At 21.0% G+C, this 24,121-nt stretch overlaps 1 protein-coding gene across 1 annotated transcript; it reads right to left on the minus strand.

Moving 5' to 3' along the window:
• Nucleotides 1–1,685: 1,685 nt before the first annotated feature.
• LOC122860953 (extracellular serine/threonine protein CG31145) lies at nt 1,686–22,276 on the minus strand. Its single transcript, XM_044165048.1, has 7 exons — nt 20,825–22,276; nt 7,434–7,558; nt 7,055–7,133; nt 4,273–4,365; nt 3,996–4,189; nt 3,651–3,924; nt 1,686–2,512 (listed from the first exon to the last, which is right to left on the minus strand). Exons 1-7 carry the CDS (start codon nt 21,307–21,309, stop codon nt 2,299–2,301), a joined length of 1,464 nt encoding a protein of 487 aa, XP_044020983.1. The 5' UTR covers nt 21,310–22,276; the 3' UTR covers nt 1,686–2,298.
• Between the last annotated feature and the right edge of the window lie 1,845 nt (nt 22,277–24,121).

Here is a 24,121-nt window from a genome sequence, read left to right on the forward strand (position 1 = left end):
TATCGCCAAGCAATTGTATTTGTATTTGTGGTTTTTTAATTTTTTTTTTTTTTATTTTCTTGTACAGTATATATTCATCCCCAAGAGACAAATTTTTATTTTACGTTCAAGATTCATGTCCATCCCCTTTCGACAACCAAAACTTTTTATTTATTTATTATTTTTTTTTTTACTCCCTCTTCAATCTTCAAGTTATTTTTCCACCTCTCATCCCTCTTATGGATAAATATCTACTGTATTTTATTTATCTGTTCTCAAAAAGTTTACTTTGTTTTTTTCTTTCTTCTTTTATTTTTGTTTGCTATGATTCACACACAAACAAAATATTATTCTTGACTGACTATTGTTCGTAAGTATAAACCATTAACAATATTAAATTTTCTTTTTATCCTGGTTTTTGTTTTGAGTTATGATTTAATTGAATTCATAAATAATTCAATTTTTATATATGAATATGTTAATGAATATTATTTTGATTGTCATTTGGCTAGTTGATATTTTGGTATATTAAATCAGTGAGCCAAAGCTTGTTGTATATGTCAAAGACAGATTGTTCAACTGAGCTTGAGACATTTGTACATAGAATCATGCGTCATAGCTGCTTAAGACGTTTGTGTGACGCCAGAAAATAATTGTGATATTGATAATTGAATTTTATTTATTTTATTTATTTGCCAAATTTTTTTTGATTATTATTCTAGTAATATAAATTATTTAAACAATTATAAATAATTTTTTTGTAAATAAATTTTATAAATCAATTTTCAAACATTTATTTATCAAATTAATGAAATTTTTTTTTTAATTCTATAATTTACTGTTAACAATGAAAAGTTGAAAATGAAAAACATTATTAAAATTTATTTTTAAATTAATACTGATGATAATTTAATTCAATTTAATTTATTTGATAAAACTTTTTATTATCATTGATGAAAATAATTTAATCAAGTTTAATTATAATTTTCATTGAGGAAATATAAATTTATTTTTGATAATTTATATATAAATGTAAAAATAAATTTTATTCATATAGATTTGTTTTTTTTTTTTAATTTTTAGTTAATAAATTATTGTATAAATAAATAGTAGGTCGGTTATGATAGCCGGATGCAATGCAATTGTAATTTAATAAGCTGCAAAAAATGTTGAGAGTTACAAATATACTTTATATACTATGTACAATAGATATCATAGTTGACATGATTTGTATTGTTTATTTATACAGTTGGGAGTTATATAAAAGCTCTGGATTTGAATCTTATTTTCAAGACAATGAGTGACATTAAGCTGTCATTTAATGCTTTTATTTTTAAAAAGTATTGGTTTACTATCAAAATATTATTTTAAATAACAAAAAAATAAGATATGTTTATTTATTTTTTTATTGATCATTTTAAAAATAATTTATGTTTCATTATATTTTAAAATTTTTATATCCAAATAGCTTTACATCATATTTTTTCAAGTATTTAAATTTTTTCATTGTTTTTTTCTTCTCAATATTAAAAATTATATATAATTTTATTTCTTTTTTAAATATAGATATTTATGTTTTTTTTTTGTTTTAAACAATTAGTGATTATTACTATGTATTATTCGTTTTTTTTTTTCATTTGGCAATTCACTTTGCTTTTAAATATTACTATGAAAAATTATTTTTATTTATTAGTAACAATAATGCCACAAATAATCACAAATTTTATAAGTAATTAATAAAAAAAATATGTAAATTAATTCATGATATTTGTTATTCGATCAAATTATTATCAATAAACATCATAAATTTACATATATAAATAATAAAATATAAACATAACAATAACAAAACATAAAAATAAATTTGGTAAATCAGACTATTAATAAAAATTAACACATCATAATTTTTATCCACACATATATTCAAAATAATCATCAGATTTTATCCGATGTATCTATTATAAAAAAACAAAAAATTTAATTTCTTTATTTGTTCATCGGTAATAATTATTTCATTTTTTTTTATACATCATTTACATATAATTACAGTCATAAACATTAAAAATTAATTTATCATATTTAAATTTTTATTTAGTTAAAATCATTTATCGAATTAATTAATCAACTTAAAATTCAACTAATAAAATTTAAATATATTATATACATCACACATTGTAATTTGCATCAAGCTGCATTCATTTTTCGACATTACGATTATTATTATTATTATAATTATAATATGAATATAATATTTATATTTGTTAAAAAAACAAAAAACAAGTAAATTTACGTAACTTGTTTAGTTGTTTGCTTTAAAAATTATGTTTTTTCTTTTAATTTAAATATATCTTGAATTGAATTATCATTTTGTTGATTACTATGATTTAAACAATCACGTACAGCTTGTAGAATGATACCAACTCGTCTGTCAAGTGCAGTTAGATGTGGTTCCCACAGGACAGGCGTTACGGGATCCTTTGCCATGCTTTGACGCATTGCACTACTCAGTCGTTGTGGTTGATTATTATGGTATCTGAAATGTACATGCAACTGATCAATTGTGGTCAATGAAATTGATACAATAATACTTGTATATGGTAAATTAAATGTGTTGATAATAAATTTCATTTACAATCAGTCTAATAATACTATATTTCGAATTATAAAATTATCCAGTTGATTGATTACAATTTTTATTATTATTTTATGAAAATTATTATATAAAAAAATTAATTTAAATAATTTTAGGGTATTTTAAAAGCTTGAATCATTACTACAGTCGTAAATTTGATTAAAATAAATAAAAAAAAATAAATATAAATCAATACCACAAAGCTGATTTACAAATAAATTACGTAAAAACAAAATTTAAAGAATAGAAAAACAAAAAATAAATAATAATGTTTGACTAGTCTCAGTTTGAATTGGTTACTCAAGCTTAAAAAAAAACTTGAATCTACACTTATGCGCAAGTAAGATTTCCCCAAGAATCATCCCACAAAAAAAAGTCTGAGAAATGGAAAAAATTTACTTTATCCAGCTCAGTGCTTCGATTCGCGTGAGAGCAGTAAAATCCGGGGGCAAGTATTTTTTTATTTTTTTTTATTTTTTATATTTTTCTTCTTTGTATATTTGCAAGTGAGAAAGCCAATTGTAAAAGGGAAAATACTCCATTATCGATGCCACGACACCTGGCTATCCCCCATTACTATATATAACGACATTTTCACATTGGACAATAGAACTTGATGCTTGAATTGCAAATATTAAGATAATATTTGCAGTAGAGTAAAGATTGCCCCAATTTAATGAGCTCGTTGTTGAATTTTTTGGAAATAAAATTCAACGAAAAGAAAGCACAATACTCTCAATGATAGAAAAAAAAAAAAAAAAAAATTTAAAAGCTATATTCTGAGTGGTCAATTTAATAAAAATAATAATAATAATCATAACAACAATATAACAAAGTCAAAGAAAAAAAACGAAAAAAAAAAAAAATCCTTTGATGTTGCAAGATTGAATTTGATAACAGATTACCCAACGGCTCCATCAAACTTGATAATCAAGAGGTAGATAGAAGCAACAGAGATGATCATGATAATATTAAACAGTGAATATACTGTTGCTGACGTTTAATATGATGCTTTGAAAATAAATATAATTGTTCTTACTTGAGTAAAGTCCTGAGGGTGCTTTGTCTGATAATACAACATTGTAATAATGGTGCAAGTATTGATGTTTCATCATGATATGGTTTACCAAAACCACGTCCATGATCAAGATGCAATGGAAATGTATTATTTCCATATATTTTTAATGTCTCATAATGATGTCTATCCATATTACCAGATAAAAAATCAAGTACTGACATGTCAATTAAATCTAATAAACGACGACCATCATCATATGGTGGTATTTCTCTTATGAAATTACAATAATTTGAATCTATAAAAATTATTTAATTTATTTTCATGTATATTAATTATTTTTTTATATGTGATATAGCTTTTAATTACCAAGCCTTATTGATGCCTTTTTACTGATATTATATCCACATAACACATAACTACATCTACCATGAAAACACATATTTCCAGCTGGACTTACAAAAAATGTTTTAAGTAAATCACCTTCAGCAACTTGATATATTTCAGTTGTCATATTTAATATTCTACCTGTAACTGGTGGTGCACGTCTAAATCCAAGTAGTCTAAATCCATAAAAATAATCAAATTATTCAATTATTATATTAATTGTGTATTAATTAATTTATTCCATCATTTATTTATTTACTTGTCAAGATGATATGTTGCTATTTCAGCAACGTGTCTTTCAAAATCCGTAAAATAAAAATGATTTGGTAGTGTTTGACGGTCTCTTCCAAACCTTGATCAAACAAAAAACAAATAAAAAACAATATTATTATTTATTATTCAATGGAACAAAGTACTTTTACATACTAATTTGTTTTTTTTTTATTTTAAATGAAAATACATTTTGATTTATTAAAAATTCAACAAGTTTACTAATTGGAAAAAAAAATTATATTATTCATATTTTTAATACTAGTAGCTGTTTTGTATTTCTATTATTTCAAATTACTTTTTCAAATCCTGATTATTTTTTTTACATCAGTGAATAGTGAAAAAAAAAAAATAAAAAAGAAAATCAATGATTCTTGTTGATGAATTTTTCAGTGTTACTCGTGGACATCCGTTGTTGGACAATGATGTTCAACTTTGATGACATGCATTCATCATGGTTTCATGTGTATACAGTTACAGTATGTGATAGCTATTTAAATTGACATATGACCGGATATGAATAGAAGGCAAACATCATTCTTGAATATAAAACAATACAAAAAAAAAAATACAAAATAATAATAGAAAAAGTTGTATTGACATTTATAATTTCTATAATTTTTTTTTTTTTATTTTTTCATTAATTAGGTCAATTATTTATGCTAGTTAAAATTTGATATATTAATGGTTTTATTTTTGGAGATAATCTCAATTTATTAATAATAAATATTGAAGGTAACATTAAAAAGTTATTAAAAATTTATGTGTAAAGAGACAAGTATTTAATAATTAGTTGAAAAATAATTCATCAGATTAAAACCTAAAAATAATAAACTAATGATATAAATTAAATATTGTAATTAAAATGATTTTTTATAATTTACAAATAATTTAAAAAATTTAAATATAAAATTAATATTTTTAAAATTAAATTCAACAGATTAAAAAGTTTGTTGTTAAAAATAAAAAAACAATAAACTCTTGAATTTTGCAAGTCCAATTAATTCATAAAATCATAAAGACAATCATTAAAACTTTGTTAATTGACTGTTTGTTTTAAGTTTTAACATATGGTTATCATAAGTGTTTCACAAAACAATGACATTTTAACTGAATGTTTTTGAATAAAGTTTCTTGTCGCAAGTAAAACTTTTTCAGGCATTTACATTGAGGTTGATAAAAACAAAAAAAACTTATTCTTTATGTATATATATAACACAAGATTTAACATAAATTTTTTTATTATTTTTTTTTTGTTTGGATATTCAAAGTTAAAAAAATTCAAGACTTACTATTTAAGACTTACTTGAATTTAATATTTTGAAAAATTAAAAATTACCCAACAAAATAAACATTGTGATTTTTATTTTCGTTTAATTTAAAAAATTTAAATTTGAAATTATTATTTAAAATAAATAGAAAAAAAAATTATTTAAATAAAATAATTTAAAACATTGCTAATTTTATTTTTTTTATATATGTATTGTGGATAAAGGTGTAGCCAATTTTGTGGGTAATGAGAAATATTTTGAGCCACACATTGTAGAAACAATGGATAAATGTGCAAAGACAAGATACAGCTATATATATAAACAATTTTGAAGGTGTTTCAGAATACACGAGAGAAACTTTAGCTCCATGCCAACTTATTGCCAAACTTATTACTGAGCTTTTTTTTTTTTTTTTTACGCTATATAGAGAATAGTTGTATTTCTACAGCTCACACTTATCTCAATATTTCTAGTCTAAAACTTTAAAAACATCTGTATCGGCCAAGCAATTTTAAGCTTATTTCTTGAGTGTAGAAAATTTTCACATTTATTATTTCTCCAATGATAATAAAAACTAGATATTTTCACACCAATTGTTTTGATAATATTATTAAAAAGAAAAAAAACCCTTTAAATAAAAAAATAACCAAAAATAAAATTCAAATTAAAAATAAAAGTAAAAGTTTATTTCTTGCAAAAAATAAAAAATAATATCAATTTACTGAATATAAAATTTAACCCAAATTAGAAACAGTTAATTCCCCAATTCTATTTGAAAATAAAAACCAAGTAAAAAATGTAATTTGTATTATCTGTTTATGGAAAATGAATGATATAATAATTAAAATTTTCTAGACACTAAAATATATAAATTGAGTTAAATTATATTAAGTAAATGAAGAATCTAATGGTTTGCAATCAAGAATAATGTTAAAGTGTCCCTCTGAGTATCGTCAAATTTGATGACCCTTGAGATATACGTATATGGATGTCTCTATGTATGTGTATATTAAGTATATAAAATACACTACTATATTGTCATTTGGACAGAGTCGTGCCATGAGTGTATGATGGAATTAAGAGTACAATTACATAAGTGGATGATCTCTGGGTGTCTCGTGCCATGAGTGACTTCGAATTGGCCTTGTTTCAGTTTGTTAAATGTCTCTTTTGTTTTATTTTTTATTTTTTTTCATTATTATTATTTTTACTTCCAACTCCTACACACTACTTCATCACTCTACTCAATTATAATTGTCTTTCAAGCTAACAACATCATGATACGTCACACATCCCTTCATTGTTCTACAAAACCAAACTACTTGTGTTTTTTTTTTTTAACTTTTTTTTCTGCAGAGCTTGCAAATTTTAACATTCATTTCTTTTATATAGATGATGATTAATCACATTTTTTTCTTACTCAAAAGGTTCTTTTTTCTTACTCAAAACTTTGTTCAACAATCATATGCAATTGACAATTTTAAAAAAATATATACTCACCTCATTGGTTTAAAAAGTGCTTGTAAATCATTTGGATAATCAATGACTAATTTTAATTGTGTACCGCCTTCTTTTTGGGCTATGTAGGACAAAAATAAAAAATTTAAAATATATTGATTGTAATAAATTATTCATTATAAATTATTTGTTTATAATTATTAATTTATTATAGATAAAAGCATTATATTAAAAATGTAAAAAATTGATAATTAATTGTTATTTAAGTAATATTTATTTTGGATTTTATTAATTGCTTTTTTCAATTTAAATTAATAATAAAATATTAAAATATTGATTTCCAAAATTATAATTGAAAAATATGAAAAAAATAAAAAACAAATTTAAATTCGCTTCTGTAATATATTTAAATAATACTTACCAACATGTAAAATTTGTTTTGTTGCCATTTCATGTAACAATTGTTGTACATTATTAGAATTATCTGGATAAAGTTCTAATCTCGATATCTGCAGATGAAATTTTTCTAATGTTGTTGAATTTATTCTGTAATAATAAAATAAAAAAAAACAAATTGATATTAGTACATTACAATAATAACAATAATAATAAAAATAATTTTAATATTTATTATTATTTTATGATATTTATATTTATGAAAATTTTCATTCACTGGTATTTTGAATTTAATGCAATTTAAATCGTGCGTCGAGTTCAATTTCAAGAAGGCAGTAGAATAACGTTATTCTAAACGCATTTCACGTAAATGCTTCTTCGTATACACAAATCTATATAATATAATATATATGTAGAAAATTCCCAAGTGGCTTTACTATATATGAATGCACATATTTTTCAATCTGTCTACTGATCTGAATTTCAAGTACACAATATACTATTTTATGCATCTACATTTGCCTCAATAATATAATATTTGTATTGTTATTACTTATTAGTATATACATAATAAAATTTCCATCATATTTATTATAATTGTAATATTATAAAATTATAAACCACGTATATGTTATAAAAATATGAAATAAAAAAAAATTTATATTCTATAAAAGAGTATTGTTGAACAAGTTTAGATGATTCATGAAATGTTTTTAACTGTCAAAATATTTTTATGTCAACGAAATTTTGCTGAGACTGCAATACATGGTATTTTATTTTGTGTGTGTGTGTATGTGTTTGGAGGAATTCTCTAGGCGAATTTTTTTGTAGAAAATAAAAAAAAAAGTATGTTACTATATATACATACTCTCGACATTTGTAGGGAAATGCAAACATCTCATTGTTGTATTCCCTTGGTTGTGGCAAAAAAAAAAAAAAAATTTCATACATTTTTTTTTGTCAAAGAAAAATATAAAAAAAAAACGAAAAAATCGTCACGAAATAGACTTTTGGAAGGTTAAAGGCTAGCTTGTATCATCTAAATAATTTTAAAATATTTATTTTATCAAAAAAATAGAAAATTTAATTTTTAAAAATAAATAAAAAGCTCTAATTTAGTTTGGTAATATTTAGTATTTTCATTGTTGACTGAAATAATCGATTGAAAGCTCAAAAAGCTTTCTTTTTTTTTTTGGCAATGATGTATTGTGTACTCATGTCGCTGTGAAGTAATTAAAAAATATGACTTTATATGAAAAAAAAAAAATCTAGTAAATTAAATTTTCACTAGAAAAAATATTCCGAATCATTTTTTAAAAGAAGCTTTGTATGATAATTTTAATTAATTCAACAAACTATATATATTTTATTTGTATTGACATTTTTAAAATTGTTCAAATAGCTATAATAAATTATATCAATAAACACTCTTATCGTTTTACGACTTTCATATTTGATATGTTTATAAAAAAAAAATACTAATAAGTAAAGAAAAAAATATTTTTCTAAATGAAAAACCTGTTTTATAATATATTAATATATTGCTTTGACTCAAGTATATTCAGCAAATATAAAAAAAAAAAAAACCCAAGCAAATGTATTAATATTTTTTTTATTTTTATTACAAATTTATGAAGTGGAAAGAAGGAATTCCAGTTATTCAATGTGCTGCAGGCAATGTATATGAAGTGAATCTAAAACTTGTGCATAGTAAAATATGCCTGAGTATATTATTCCAGGTTTAAATTTTTATTTTTGATATTATATTATATATTCAATAATGATTCTTGCATATGAATGAGACAAAGTGACAAAGTGGGTAAAAGGGTGGTTTGAATAAAAAAAAAAAAAAAATTTTTTGCCACAAGGCAAAATCATCACCCCAAAGTATTATTTTGTGTGAATGTATTTGTGGGATCAGTTGAGTGTATCTCTTGGGTATTTTATGTTTGTACATGTACATATAAAAATATATGCAGTGTAAAGAGAGAGTAGATGAAGTCTAGATGAAGATACGAAAACGCCCACCAATACCCTCAGCGGATTGTATGAGTTGCATACTAACAACTTCACGAAATTCTACTAAATCTTTACGAATTATTCGTCATTGTGTATGCGTATATATATACATATATATTGTCACACTTGAAAAAGCTACGAAAAAGCTATCATCATTTGAAATCGAGCCTCTCTCACTTGACAATTTATTTTATATATCAACACACCTTTTTAGTTTTTACACCCTTGATGTGTCGCACTATATATATAAACTTTTAGATGTACATTTAATATTTGTCCTTTGTTGTGGGACTTTACTTTTTTTTGCAATTTTTATTTTATTTTTTTCATTTCTTCAAAAAGAAAAATGATTTTTTACTCAAACAGTAAATTGATATTTTTAGTAAATATGATTTTCTATATATAAAAGAATTTTTTTTTTTTTTCTTTTATTAAATTGTTGTTATGTGATTATTTATATGTTCACTTTTTTATTTTTTTTAATAAATTGACTTTTGGTTATTTTTAAATAATAGATTATTGGTTTTTAATTTTAAGCAAGAATTTAATTTGATGAGATTTAATTTTTATTTCTATAAAAGAAATTCGTGAATTTTACTTGATAAGAATTAAAAATATGGAAATAAATTTTGACACAAAAATGACGTCAATTTTATTATTGTTTGTTAAAATTAATTTGACATCAAGTATTTTATTTTTATAAATTACTTGTCGAATTATTTTTAAAATAGGTTTTTGTCGTTATGTTTTTTATCTCAGAATAAAAATTATTATTATGACATTAACAGTAAATTAAAAAATCAGTTGCAAAAAAAAAGATGAGATGAATTAAAAAAAAAAAAAATGTATAAAATATTTTATATAATTATTTCAAAGAATTTTAAAATCATTATCAAGTCTATTGCTTCAAATCACGCGATGTTTTCTTTGTTGAAATTCTTAAATTTTATATTATATTATTTGAAAGTCAAATTTATTAAATTATACATACATGAGATTCACCTACATTATTATTTATTATAATAATAAAAATAAAAAAAATATACAATCATTTAAATATACAGTAAAATTATACCCTTTAATTATTTTTTAATCTTTTATATTTTTGTCAAACTGAATTTATTTTTATATTTTAATTTTTATCATAAAAAAATTACATTTAATATTATCATTTAAATTTACAAACATAAAAGTAAATGAAAAATTTATATTAAATATTATTTTTGATAATGTTATTAATTTAAAAAAAAAAAACAAAACAAAACGCTAAAAATTATAATTTTAAAATAAATGAATAAATGATTATCCGTCAAATATAATTGAGAAATTAAATGATAAAAATACAAATGTATATATTGAATATTGAATTCAAAGCTTTGCAGAGTTCAATTGAGAATAGAATAAGTGGAAGGAGTTTTGTGTTAATATCAGACATGGTCAAAAGCCCGTCGATAGCATAAAACACCTTTGAATATTATACGTAAACTGATGATAACAATTGCATATACAATTCAAAGGGTAACATCGATACATACATTGGCTCTGGTGCTTTTAGAGTATTTCGATTCTCGCGTGATTTAGCTGGCTATTATAGACAAAGGCAGTTCAATTGTATCGACGAATGACACATTAGACATATCATATAAAGCTAAAAAATTTCAATAAAACAAATATACTTTCAATTTCATCCACTTCGTTGAATGTTTATAATATACATGCTTTATATATCACTTTCATATCTGTATACAAATATAAATTGAAACTCCAAAATTATTTCAAATATCATATTGCATTTATGATGTCATATTAAATGTATTTTATAATTATAAATGTAATATTAATATATTTTAAAAGTCATTAAAAAATATTATTTATAAATTATTTTTCATGTATTATCAAGTAAATTTAAATTAATTCTTTTTTCATTGTATACTTGATGAATTTTAAAATAATAAAAATGAAAATTCAAATACATAATAGATGTTTGACAGTTTATACATTTTAAATATTAAATTTTAGATTTTTTAAATTGATGAGAAGTTTTATGATGAGCTATAGATATCTGTCTGATAAATGTATAAATTTCATATGACAAAACGTACAGTGTATAGTTTGTCAATTTATATAATTCATTTGGCATTTGGTATTCATGTCTCTACGTCTCGTAACTTCCATCATATACTCTTCGTCGCAATTAACTCTAAAAAATTATATATATATATTTTATCTTAATCTTATTTCCATTTACACTGTGTCATCCCTCTTCAAAATTTTAGCATTTGCTTTGGTGTTTCTATCATTTTCTCACTCTATTTTATTATCTGACAAAGAATGTGTTTTTTTTTTTTGTCTTTTATTTGGCTTTTGCACAAACTGCAAACCGAATTTTCTTCTTGTAGATTGAGTTGGTGAACACATGCGTTCACTTGCACGACTCAAACTAATCTCATCTAAAATCCCCCTTACTATCGTACCTGTTTCACCTATCGTTCATGTTATTCGCTATTCTCAATTTTCGTTTTAAACCATTTTCTCTGTATGTCAATCTATACATGTTAATGTAAATATATATGTATACGCTTATTGGTTGGAATGTATATATGTATTATCTATGTAATTGAGTTTATTTATTAGGCAATAATTTCATACGAAATATTATCTTTTCACTAATTAACAAGTACCAAAACTAAATATTAATAATATATAAAACTATTGATAGTGACTCATGAAATTTTACAATATATACTAATTAATTATTATTACAATAAAAAAAAATATGCAACTTTCGAAATATCATTTCCAGTTTATCATATGTTTTTATAATAAAATTTAATTTAAAAATATAAATTAATACAAATTTTTTTAGTTAAACAAATTTACGATAGTTGGAACATTTTTAGTTTATAAAATTATAAATATCTTGTTAATAAGAAACACTCAATAATCAATAAGATTGATTAAAGTAATAATAATACATTAATTAATTTTTAATTAACTTGTTTATTTGTATTAAATTTATAATTACATTATAATAAAAAATACTAATTAATTTTTTTTTTTAATTTAGTCCATTTAAATTACTGTTTGAAAATAAAATTTTTAATAATTTTTAATAATATACAAAAAATAATAATTTAGAATAAATTAAAATAAAAATTAAATCATATACGTATGAGATTTAAATTATATTTTTTTATTGATAAATTATAATGTCATTACATGATATTGATTATTTGAATCAAATAATATTTGCACTATTGTTTCTCCATCGATAAACAATAATCACTATGAAATTGATGAATTGATGTATACTATTAAATGTTTATTTTATTGTACTTCTCCAATACGATTATATACCAATGTATACGTGAATTGTGTTGAGCTTTAACTGTGTAAATATTAGCACCATTTGGCATTACCACAATGTTCAGCTTAAACGTGAATTCTCTATATAATACTCACGATATTCGTGTATACAAATGTGTTCAATTTATCAATAAACATATATGCATTAACTTTAAATTCAATGAATGCTCATTTACAAATTTCTGATATACTTGAATGTGTCATTTTTTAACACCTTTTTAAATAACAAATTTATATATTTTACATCAAATTTATTCAAGCCAAATTAAACTGAATTTTAATAAACAGATTTTTGGATTATTTATTATATTATTTTACATATTTTTTATTTTTTATAATAACCATTCAATTTCAAGGTTGATTATATCGTTGTGATTATTTAATAACGTTGATTTATATAACGTTGTGATTTTATGATTTTTTTTTCATTATATTATTTTTAATATTGGATTTATTTAATATATTTTAATAATATTTATAAAATTTTTGATTGTTTTTTTTTTTTTTTTGGTATTTTTATAAATATATATATATGTATATATTTATTATTAGTTTTTTTTTTTATTTTTGTTGAATATATAAAATAAGCTATGAATAATCAATGAGGATTTTTTTTTAGATGTCTGCAATCTTATATCGTGAGTGCGTGCTTTCTTTTTCATTTTTTTATTTTTTTCACTTTGAGCTTTTGATTTCAAAAGAATGCTTGTATTTTCTATTTTGCTCATTTTTTTTTTTTTTTTGAATTTTTTTTATTTAGTTTATTTAGTTTATGTTCATCAAAAAATATAAAATCAAAAATTCAATTATTTTGATAAATATATACTTGAGTTATTGGAAAAAAAAAAAAAAAATTACAAATAATTTTTTTTTCTACTATTATTCATTATTTTGCAAAATGTATATTGAATTTTTTATTTTTTTTTTAATTTCAATTTAAATTTATTCAAATGTATAGGAAGATTATCAACTTTGATATACAAGATAAACGATACACAAAAATTTTAAATTTTTAAAGATTCATTTATATTCTGTAATACTTAAATTTTAATAATCTATGTGTATAATTATGTCGTGTGCATTTAATAAAATGGATAATAAATTTACGCAAATAAAAAAAAATTGCTTCAGCTCAAGCTGAAGTATATGTCTTGAATTTAATACAAAAATAATTAAAAAAATACCCAGACAATTATTTGAATTATAATTTAATTAAATTTTCACTTTTTTTTTTGATAATTTAAAATATTTTTAACAAATATTAATGTCATCTATATTTTTTAAAAATTTATAAACAAATACAATTTGAAAAATAATTATAAAAAATTCCTTTAAATTTTTGAAAAAGAAGACAAAAATAATCACTATCTACGGGGCATAATAAATAATAAATAAACAAAAAAAGTTTATTTTTTCACATTCTATTTTCACGAGAAATCAACTGATTGAATTGAGTTATTTAAAAATCATATTATCGATTTTTTTTTTCGATTAGTTATTTAACTTGACAGGTAATGAAATATAAATTTAAATTTTTTCATTCAAAGAATAAATATAAAGATTTTTTTATTATCAACACATATAAAACATATATTTTATTAATGTATATAGAATATAGATACTATTAAGTTATTCATTAAATTTTCCATTCACGTTTTTGACAAATACCTTTCGCGATAAAAATATTAAAAATAAAAAAAAAAAAGTATTCTCACAGGGTTTATAAATGTGATCTCGCGTTTATTCAGCATTCGCATCGTGCAATGCCCGTCAATATTCTGGACGATGAGGACTCAAAGTCGATTAATCATAATTTTTTTTTTCTGGCATATACGACTCTACAAAGTAGTAGAGTAGATCGTATATGTCATTTTTAATAATTTTTTTTTTTTTTTTTAGTATTTTTCATTTCATTTGTCTAGCATATCTCACAATATTTTTTCACACCGATTGATCGATTGTTTTAAAAGATAAAAATAAATTTATGAACATTGAGAAAATATTGAAAATAATTTTCCATATTATTTTTAAATTTTTTATCCTCATTTATTTTATACAATATAAATTAATTAAAATAGATCAAAAGACAAAATAAATAACAAATATAATTAAAAAAATTTTATAAATAAGCTAATTATTTTTTTCTAAATAAAGAAAATAACAAAATTTAAAAATTAATATACAGCTCAAAAGAAAAACATTGAATAAATGAAATAGTCCGTTAAATTTATTGTTCCATAGAAGGGTTATTCGACATCCATAAAAAAAAATTGAGGCAATTAATAGATAAGATGTTAATTATTATAATTAATATGATAATAATATTTATACTTTCCATGCGAGCTTTCAAGTATTTATAAAAAAAAAATTAATTTACCGATAATTAGTGATAATTAATTATCATTTTTATAAAAGTAAATAGAAATTATAATTAATTTTTCTATATTGTTATTTAAAATCAAAGTTTTACAATTACTAAAATAAAATATATATTTAAAGTATATTTAATTGTGTGTATATGTGTATTATTTATATATTATTTATATGTGTGTATGTATATGGTAAATCCACTTTAAACCTGCACCTTCAACTGCTTTTACAATTCGTGAAATAATTTTCATCTTCAGAGCAACGAATACACTTGTGTAAGTTAAAGCTAAATTACTTTGAATTTTGGGACCATCATTCTCTGTGTCGAGTATTGCGTTTACACATTGTACAATAAATTGTAAATTACATACACCAACTACCCTAACTTTAATTTCACTATCTATATATACTCTTACCCACACATACACTCACTCACAAATAGATTGAAAATAATTATTTTCTTCTTTGAATTAAGTATATATTTAATATATATTATAATTATTATATTTAAAAGTAATTTTCTTAATTTTTATTTTCAATTATAGATTTAAAAAAAAAAACAAGTCAAGTTGCTTCTGGATTTGATTATTAATTTTATAAAAAACATATATAAATTGAATTTTTTTTTTTCCATCACAATTTTAATACTACATATGTCAACAAATTTTTTTTACTAATTAAATTATTATTTTTTTAATGATCAATATATTTTCTTTTAATTAAATTATTTTTTTTCATCTACAGAGTGAGAGTTTTTTAAATGATATATAAATTTGTGATTATTATTTTATGTATGTATTTATTATTTTTTATTATAAAAAGTATAAATTTATTTAATGCAAATTTTCTTTTTACTTATCGACATGTACCTTGTATGCATCATACAAATATGTATATTTTTATATAAAGGTTGTCCTCTGGTGGATACTCTTTTTTCATTATCTATATATTTTAAACATTACAGTATGCACTTCTCATAGTAATAAGAGTGTATGAATAATAATTTTGTATCTGGAGTAGACATTTTAAAAAATTTTCTTGGTCTAAATTCACCGGGTGGATAATATTTTTCTTCTATAAAAATCAACAGAGATACCAAGAGAGTGCTTGTCACACTGTAAACTTTGTTGCATTCAAATCAAAGCAAATTTGAGGTCTACATAAAGTATAAATATAAAAAAAAATATATATATACCCTTGAGCATATTTTGAGGAAAAAAAATAATTTTATTTTTAATAATTTTTATTTTTCATAAATTTACTTGGTTTTGTTAATATATATATTTTTTCTAATTAAAATTTAAGTTATTTGATAATAAAAACAAAAGAAAAATGGTAAATTTATATTTTCATTATACAATAGGTTTTTTTTATTTTATTTTTTTTTTTTGGAAATTTGGAGAGGTGAAAAGTGCTTTTTGTCGCTTTTCGAATAAGGGTCTTTTAGGTAAAATAAGGTCCAGTGAACTTTACACATCCAAGTGTCTCTGAGTTTTCACAAAAAAGATGAAGAAAGAAAAAAAATTTATAAACCTAGAGATTGTCAAATATTAGCTGAAAAGAGTGACCATGAAGAGTTTTAGATGGCTATCTTTAAAATTCACGACTTTATGAGACATTTTTAAAACGACATTTCATGATTATTCACAAATTCAAAAGCCATTAATGTAAATTTTACATGTATAAGTAAAATGATTTTTTTTTTTTTATCCCTTTCAAGTTTCAATAAGAAGAAAATTTGAATAAATAATCATTTTTCATTGTATCACAAACAAATCTTTAATTTTTATTTAAAAGAAAATACATTTTTTTTTTTTTCATGATTTCTTATTCTTTTATTTGATCAATCATAAATTGCAACTTTTGTGTGATACTTGGTATACGTAAAAAAAAATAACGGTACATAAAAACACAATATTCTTGAATAGAAAAAAAAAAAATACAAAACGATGCTGTAAAAATTTTAACGCGTGACAATTTAACAATTGTGAGAATAAAATAAAACATACATATAGGATAAATAAATAATTATTTTTCTTTCCTTTTTTTTATTTAACCTATATATGTTTATGGTTATAACAATGAAAAGATTTGTCATAATTAGAAATTTTATATATTCATTGTTATTCTCACACAACAATACAACATATCTATCAATTATTTATTTATTTTTTTTATCATCTAAAATACTCGATTTTAAAAATATAAAAATAGAATAAAAAAAATCTTAAAATAAATTTATAAATTTTTTTTTTTTAATAGAAAAATTTAATAAACTAAAATACAATTAATATTTTTTTAAATATCTAAAATGAATATAATTTAATTAAATTTATTTTTACAATTAGCTATTTATTTTTAATATTACAAAAAGAGATTAAAAAAAGAGACAATAATTTTAACTTAATTTTGAATTTGAAAATCCATATTAATTTTATATTATTAATTAATTTTTTTTCTTGAAAACACAAGAAATGTCATTCAAGATAATTAATATTAACGTACTATTTAAATGATTCAAATCCAGATAGAAAAAAAATTCGTCAAGTGGTATTTTCGTTTGTAGAAATTGTTACAATTGTAGAAATTGTATTAAAAAAAAAAATATCAAAAAGCTCATACAATAATTAAGAATGCAATCTCGTAATTTTTTAAATCTTCACTGCGTTTATATGTGTATATATTAAACTATCGATATACATGCAATTTGATGTGAGTTTATTTATCCAGTGAATGTATTAGTTCCTCACATGCACCTTGCATAGTTTCCCAGTCTATGTAAATTAGGTGGAAATTTGAATTAGCATATCAACAATGAGAATATAACAAACTCATCTATATACATGGAAATATATACACATCTTCTATGTATCTCATATTGATATATACAATTCGTTGTTTGATTACAAAATGACCTCTACGTAATATTCTCTGTTACTGTGTGTATAATGATGTTTGTACACAGGTTAAATCAATAATTGATATTATTTTTTTTACATTAAAATTTCATGTAATCAATTTTAATATTTTAATATTTTATCAACTCTTGATTTTTGTATAAATGTGATATTACTAATGTGTATTTACACAAGAAGCTAATGTTATTTTTATAACGACTCGGTATATATTAATTTTTTTTCATTTGACCCTAATAAATTTATTGAATAAAAAATTAAAAAAACAATATAGAATGATTAGTATGCTCTAGATAATGATCACATAATATACCGCAACGATATTTGATTGCTATTATAAACACTAATGAATGAGACTCAAATGTACATCCGGTAATTGATAAGTAATTGATGCTTTGTAATATTGAAAAATAAAACAACTGTAGACATGTAAATATTATTTTCCCGTTAATTTGGTATCGTTATTACATGTTATGCTTTTAATAATTAATTTTGTAATAATAGTTATTATTATAATTTATTTTTAAACACTTTTTTCTATTATTGCTAATATAAATTTGTCATTTCAAGTTGTAACTCTCAGAATTATTTCTTTTTCTTTTTTATTATACTCACGTATAGATATACTGTTTAAGACATTTTATTTTTCATTTGAAAATTCATAGTTCGTTAACTTTTAAATTGATGTCGCTTTTTTTTTTTTTAAATTCATATTCATTTTTATAACTGTACAAAAAAAATTTTATTTATTATAAATAATATAATTGAATGACTGTGTTTTTTTTTTTTTTTTTGATTAATTTTATATATTTTATATAGTGTATTTTTTTTTTTCTATGGAAATTATAAATTTCGAAAAAATATAAAATTAATTATAAATAAAAAAAATTAAATATAAATTTTTTCAATTTTATTGTTAGGAAAAATTGAGAGAAATAAAAAAATATAGGTATACTTATTTCAAGACACTGATTATAATAATCGACTGATAAAATATTTTTTCTAATAAAAAATTATTTCACGGTAAGTAGGTTTTAGACGTGTTTGTCTTTTTTGAATTGTGTGTCGACAAACTGATTTGCGGTCGAGCATGGAATTCATGAAACCGTAAATATATGGACCACAATAAAAAACTTTCATTATTAATTTTATTTATTTATTTTATTTTTAAATTTTATAAATTTTTTTCTCAATTTAGATAATTTAATTTGACGCTATACACATGTCAAAGTTATTTGAGTAATAATTATTTTTTGATATAAAAGTGTATGTGTCTGGTGTATATGATATCATAATGTATATAAGATTTTCCAAACAATAAAGCAGTGTTTGCACAAGTTCAAGCGAGACATTGGTGTCACTCAAGTTTACCTGACCTCGACGAGACCAAGTCTTGTGAATTATTTCAACAGCAAACATTACATTGGGGAATTTCGACCCTATAAACGTGTGTCTTACAATTGTTAAACTCATACTCATACTTAATCTCTTGTGATACAACCAAGGGTCGTATCATCATATTCATTCAACCCCAGTACTATCATCTTTCTCTCTCCCATTTGATCCTCTCAAAATTTCTATTTCTATTCACTCAATTCCCCTGAAATTGAATATCATATTGTATTGTTTAAGAGTCCGAACATTCGAAACAATACTAGAGCCAACAATATGTGTATCTCCCTTAGGCATTTACAAAATTAGACAACTGATGACAATAAACTGTAAATATTTTAAATAATTAATTTAACTATAATATGATTTTAATTATTTAAAATTTTTATTAGACGATCATAATTTTTTTTTTTTTGAAAAAATATCAAGTTCTATAGTAATTTTAGTATTTAATAAGGAAATACTTTTTTTTTCTATATCGAAAAAGACTCAAAATACACAAATATAAATAAAAAATAATTAGATTGTCAAATAATTGTGAAGTTTTTTTAAAAATAAAGTGTATTATTTTAGAAAATAATCATTGATTTTATTGAAAAATTGATTTTATTACAAGATAGTTGTATCTTTATCAGTTTAATTAAATATTTGAACAAATGGCTGGTTAAACAACGTCATGTGGTTATATATAAATTTAAAAAAAGTTAAAAAAAAAAAAGTATAATCAACATTTTAATCATTCACTCGACGACTTTATAAATATTCACATGTTTGAAATATTTTACAATATTTAGCTGAGATAGTAAAATATATTTAAATTTATGAAACACTTAAAAAAACAACACCTAGTATACACATTTTATCAAACGGAAGCTTCCGAAAAAGAAAAAAAAATCATCGCATTTTTTAAAATATATTTTTATCATTTCAAATTATTGCGTATGATAAATATATTATTATTTTGTATTCATTAATTTTAAAAAAAGCATTGATATAAAATTATCTTGTACATATTATGTTTAAAAAAAAAAAAAATAAACAAACATATTATTTTATTTTTACATAACATTATTGAATTAAAATCAGCAATAATATTAATTATAAAACTCATTAAATAACAAATCAATAAATTCATTTCACCCAAAAATAAAAAACAAATTAAATATAATTTCAATTTATTAAATGGCTATTTTAAATTTCCACAGCTTATTGTCTAAAATATTTATCCCGAAATAAATAAACTTACATTGAAAAAAAAAATAACATTACAATGACAAAATGACAAATATAAAAAAATTATTTAAAAACAGCTTTACATAAAATTTGCAAGATTAAAAAAAAACAAAAAACTCACCTCTCAGTGATACCAAGCATTTCACCAATACTAAGATTATCATTATAATCTTCACCACTATTTCTCACAACACCACTGTCTGTATCAATACCATCATCATTCATAACAACATTAATAAGATCAAAAAATTCATCATGTAATTTTTTTTTATCATTATTATCACCTTTATTTTTATTATCACTATCACTCAATTCATTATTATTATTAGCATTTTGTGTTGATGATAAAATAAAATTAGTTGATAAAATTTCTTTACTTGTATTAGCACGATATTTAAATCTACGACGAAAATTATTATAAACAGTATCACGATATTGATCATCGTTCATTTTAACACGTCCATGACTTGGTACTAAATGATGACCACTGTATCCCAAATCCATTTGTAAATCCATCACTAACAATACTGTAAATAATATGGCAAATGCACTAAAAGCAAATATTAATTTTTCTTTAATTCTTATCATTCTTAAAAAAGGCTTCATATTTAATTTTTCATTAATTTTATTATTTAAAACACTTGTTGAATTTTTATTACTATTATTATTTGATAAATCAATTGATTTATTAGTTTGTAATTTTAAAATACAATCATTCAATGTAGCAACACTTTCACTTGTTGATTTTAATAATGTATTATCATGATATTTATTAATCAATGAACAAGATAAAATTTTATCTTTGTTAAATGTATTATCACTGATATTGTCACTGCTCAAATGAATAATTTTTTTTTTAATATTTATTATTTTTGTATCATCATAAAATTTTATTATCCCTTCTTTTTTTTTTTCATCATAATTATTATTATATATGTAATTATAATTTTTTAATTTATTATTGGGTAATTTTATTTTTTTATGCTCACTTGTTAATTGAGTTTTTGTATTATCAGCTTTTTTTTTTTTAACTTTATTTGTTACTGATAAATACAATGGAGTTGTTAAGTCAGTCTTTTTATTTGTTAAAAATTTTATTTCAACACTATTATATTTTTTTAAAATATATGAATTTATATTATATTTATTATCAATATTTTCATAGCTTTTTGTTGATAATAATTTTTGTGTATTTAATCTTGAGACTAAATTATCATTTGACCTTTTTAAGTTCAAGTTATTTGATAATGAATTATCATTCTTTAATGCTAATGATGTTGTTGATGTATTTTCAAATTTATTTTTATAATTTTCATCATAATTATTATTATTTTTATTATTTAAACTTTTTGAACGTTTACGTGGATATATTGTTTCATCATGATATTTATAATTACATTGTGTTTTATCAAAATTATCAATATCCTCATGAGATATATTTTTTTCACTTGAATAAAGTTTATCCTCAAGATAATTATTATTTGATAAATAATTTTTTTCCAATTTATTATCTATACATAAAGTACATGTTGATGTTGATAATAATTTTTTTTCATCGATATTATATTGTTTATTATTTTCATGAAATATTGATTGATTTAATAATTTTTTTTTACGAATTGGTGGAATTGGTTTTTCTTGATTATTTGTTAATAATTTTTTTCTCAATAAATTTGGACTAATATTATTAACAATTTTATCACAACCAATTGTTATATTATCTTTTGATGTTTTTAATAATTTTTTTAAAAATGAATTACTACATTTAACTGATGATTTAAATTTATCTTTGTTATTATTTGTAGTATCAATTGTTGAGGATGTTGAATAACATTCATTTTTCTTTGTGTTATTTATTATTTTTTTATTCTTATTGTACTGTACATAATCCACATTTTTATTGTGTATTGTATCATCATCATTGGTCCCATAATTATCATTATTATAGAGACTTTTATATAATTTTTTAATATTTTTATTTGGCACTTTATTTATTATTTCATTGTTATTATCTTTTAATATCCGGTGGTTTAAATCTTCGTTTATTAATTTCAAATTTAATGATAAACATTCTACACTCTCCAGAGTTGTTTTTTTTATATTTTTTTTATTCCCAAAAAATATTAAATTTTACTTATTTAATAACTGCTTAATTCAATCATAATGGCCATTTTATATTTCCAATATTTTCTGAAACAATAAATCATAAAAAATATTTATTTTAAAAATTGAAAATTAACGTGTAAAAAAATATAAATTAAAATAATTCTTTTGAGCAAAAATTTTATTCAATAGAGTTTATTTTAATGATCAACGTGAGTGTCATATAAAAATGATAAGTTGACAAAAGAATATAGTAATTTAGCATAAAAGGAAGAGAGATAGAATATAATAATAAACCTAAAACGTGACAGGGTGGGTCAAGGGAGTATCTCATTGAATAATCTATATAGCTTTACAAGTAAAAAAGGGGGTGGTATGTATAATGTATATGCAGATATAGTATGATATAATAAAGTCAAATAAATGTACATTAATGGTCTGAAACATGTTGATATCACATTGCAAAAGTATCCAGTTATCGCACTTGTCGTCATGCAGTTGTTAACTATATACTAAGGTCGTTTTCTCATTCTTATTGTATGCCAAAGTATATATATATACATCAACAAGTTATAGCGTGATATTATAAATACCTTGATTCATTATTATTTTTTTATTTTTCATTATTTTTTTCTCAATACAAACTTACATTATTCATATTTATTGTCAGTGCGATGATACTGTTATCGTGTAATTTTTTTTTTTGTAAATTAAATTATTTAAAAACGTAAATAAATAAATAAATAAATATATAGAAAAACAGTAGGAGCTTTATTTAAAAATAATAATACACATTCAATGCTATTTTTTATATTGAATTATTTATAAGTTTTTTTTTTTTTTTTGTATACTTATCAATTATTTTTTAAACAAATTAAATACTGCTGTATAGTGCTAGAAAATAAATAGAATTTTTTATGTAATTTTATTTTTTATATTGAATATATTTTAAATGATATTTATATTTATTATTTGAACATTGAAAATAATTAATTATGTAAGCAAATTTATATAATTGCTCAGCTGTTTATAGAACAAAAGAAATGTAACAATAATTGTTTTTATAAAATTTATTTTCACACGAGTTAATTTTGAAATTGATTCTATGAAAAAAAAAATTTGTCAATAACGTGAGAATAATATGAATATGTTTATCAAAAACATTTTAGTTGATTTTAATTTTTTTCATTGTTTCAATTTTAAAATAATATAATAAAATATTTGAAAATTGAATTTTGTAGTTATATGAATATATAATCACATGAAATATTATTAATAACATAAAAATATGATCAATTTATTGATGTAAATTTTT

This window comes from Aphidius gifuensis, linkage group LG1 (genome assembly GCF_014905175.1).
Source record: "Aphidius gifuensis isolate YNYX2018 linkage group LG1, ASM1490517v1, whole genome shotgun sequence".
Lineage (NCBI taxonomy): Eukaryota > Metazoa > Arthropoda > Insecta > Hymenoptera > Braconidae > Aphidius > Aphidius gifuensis.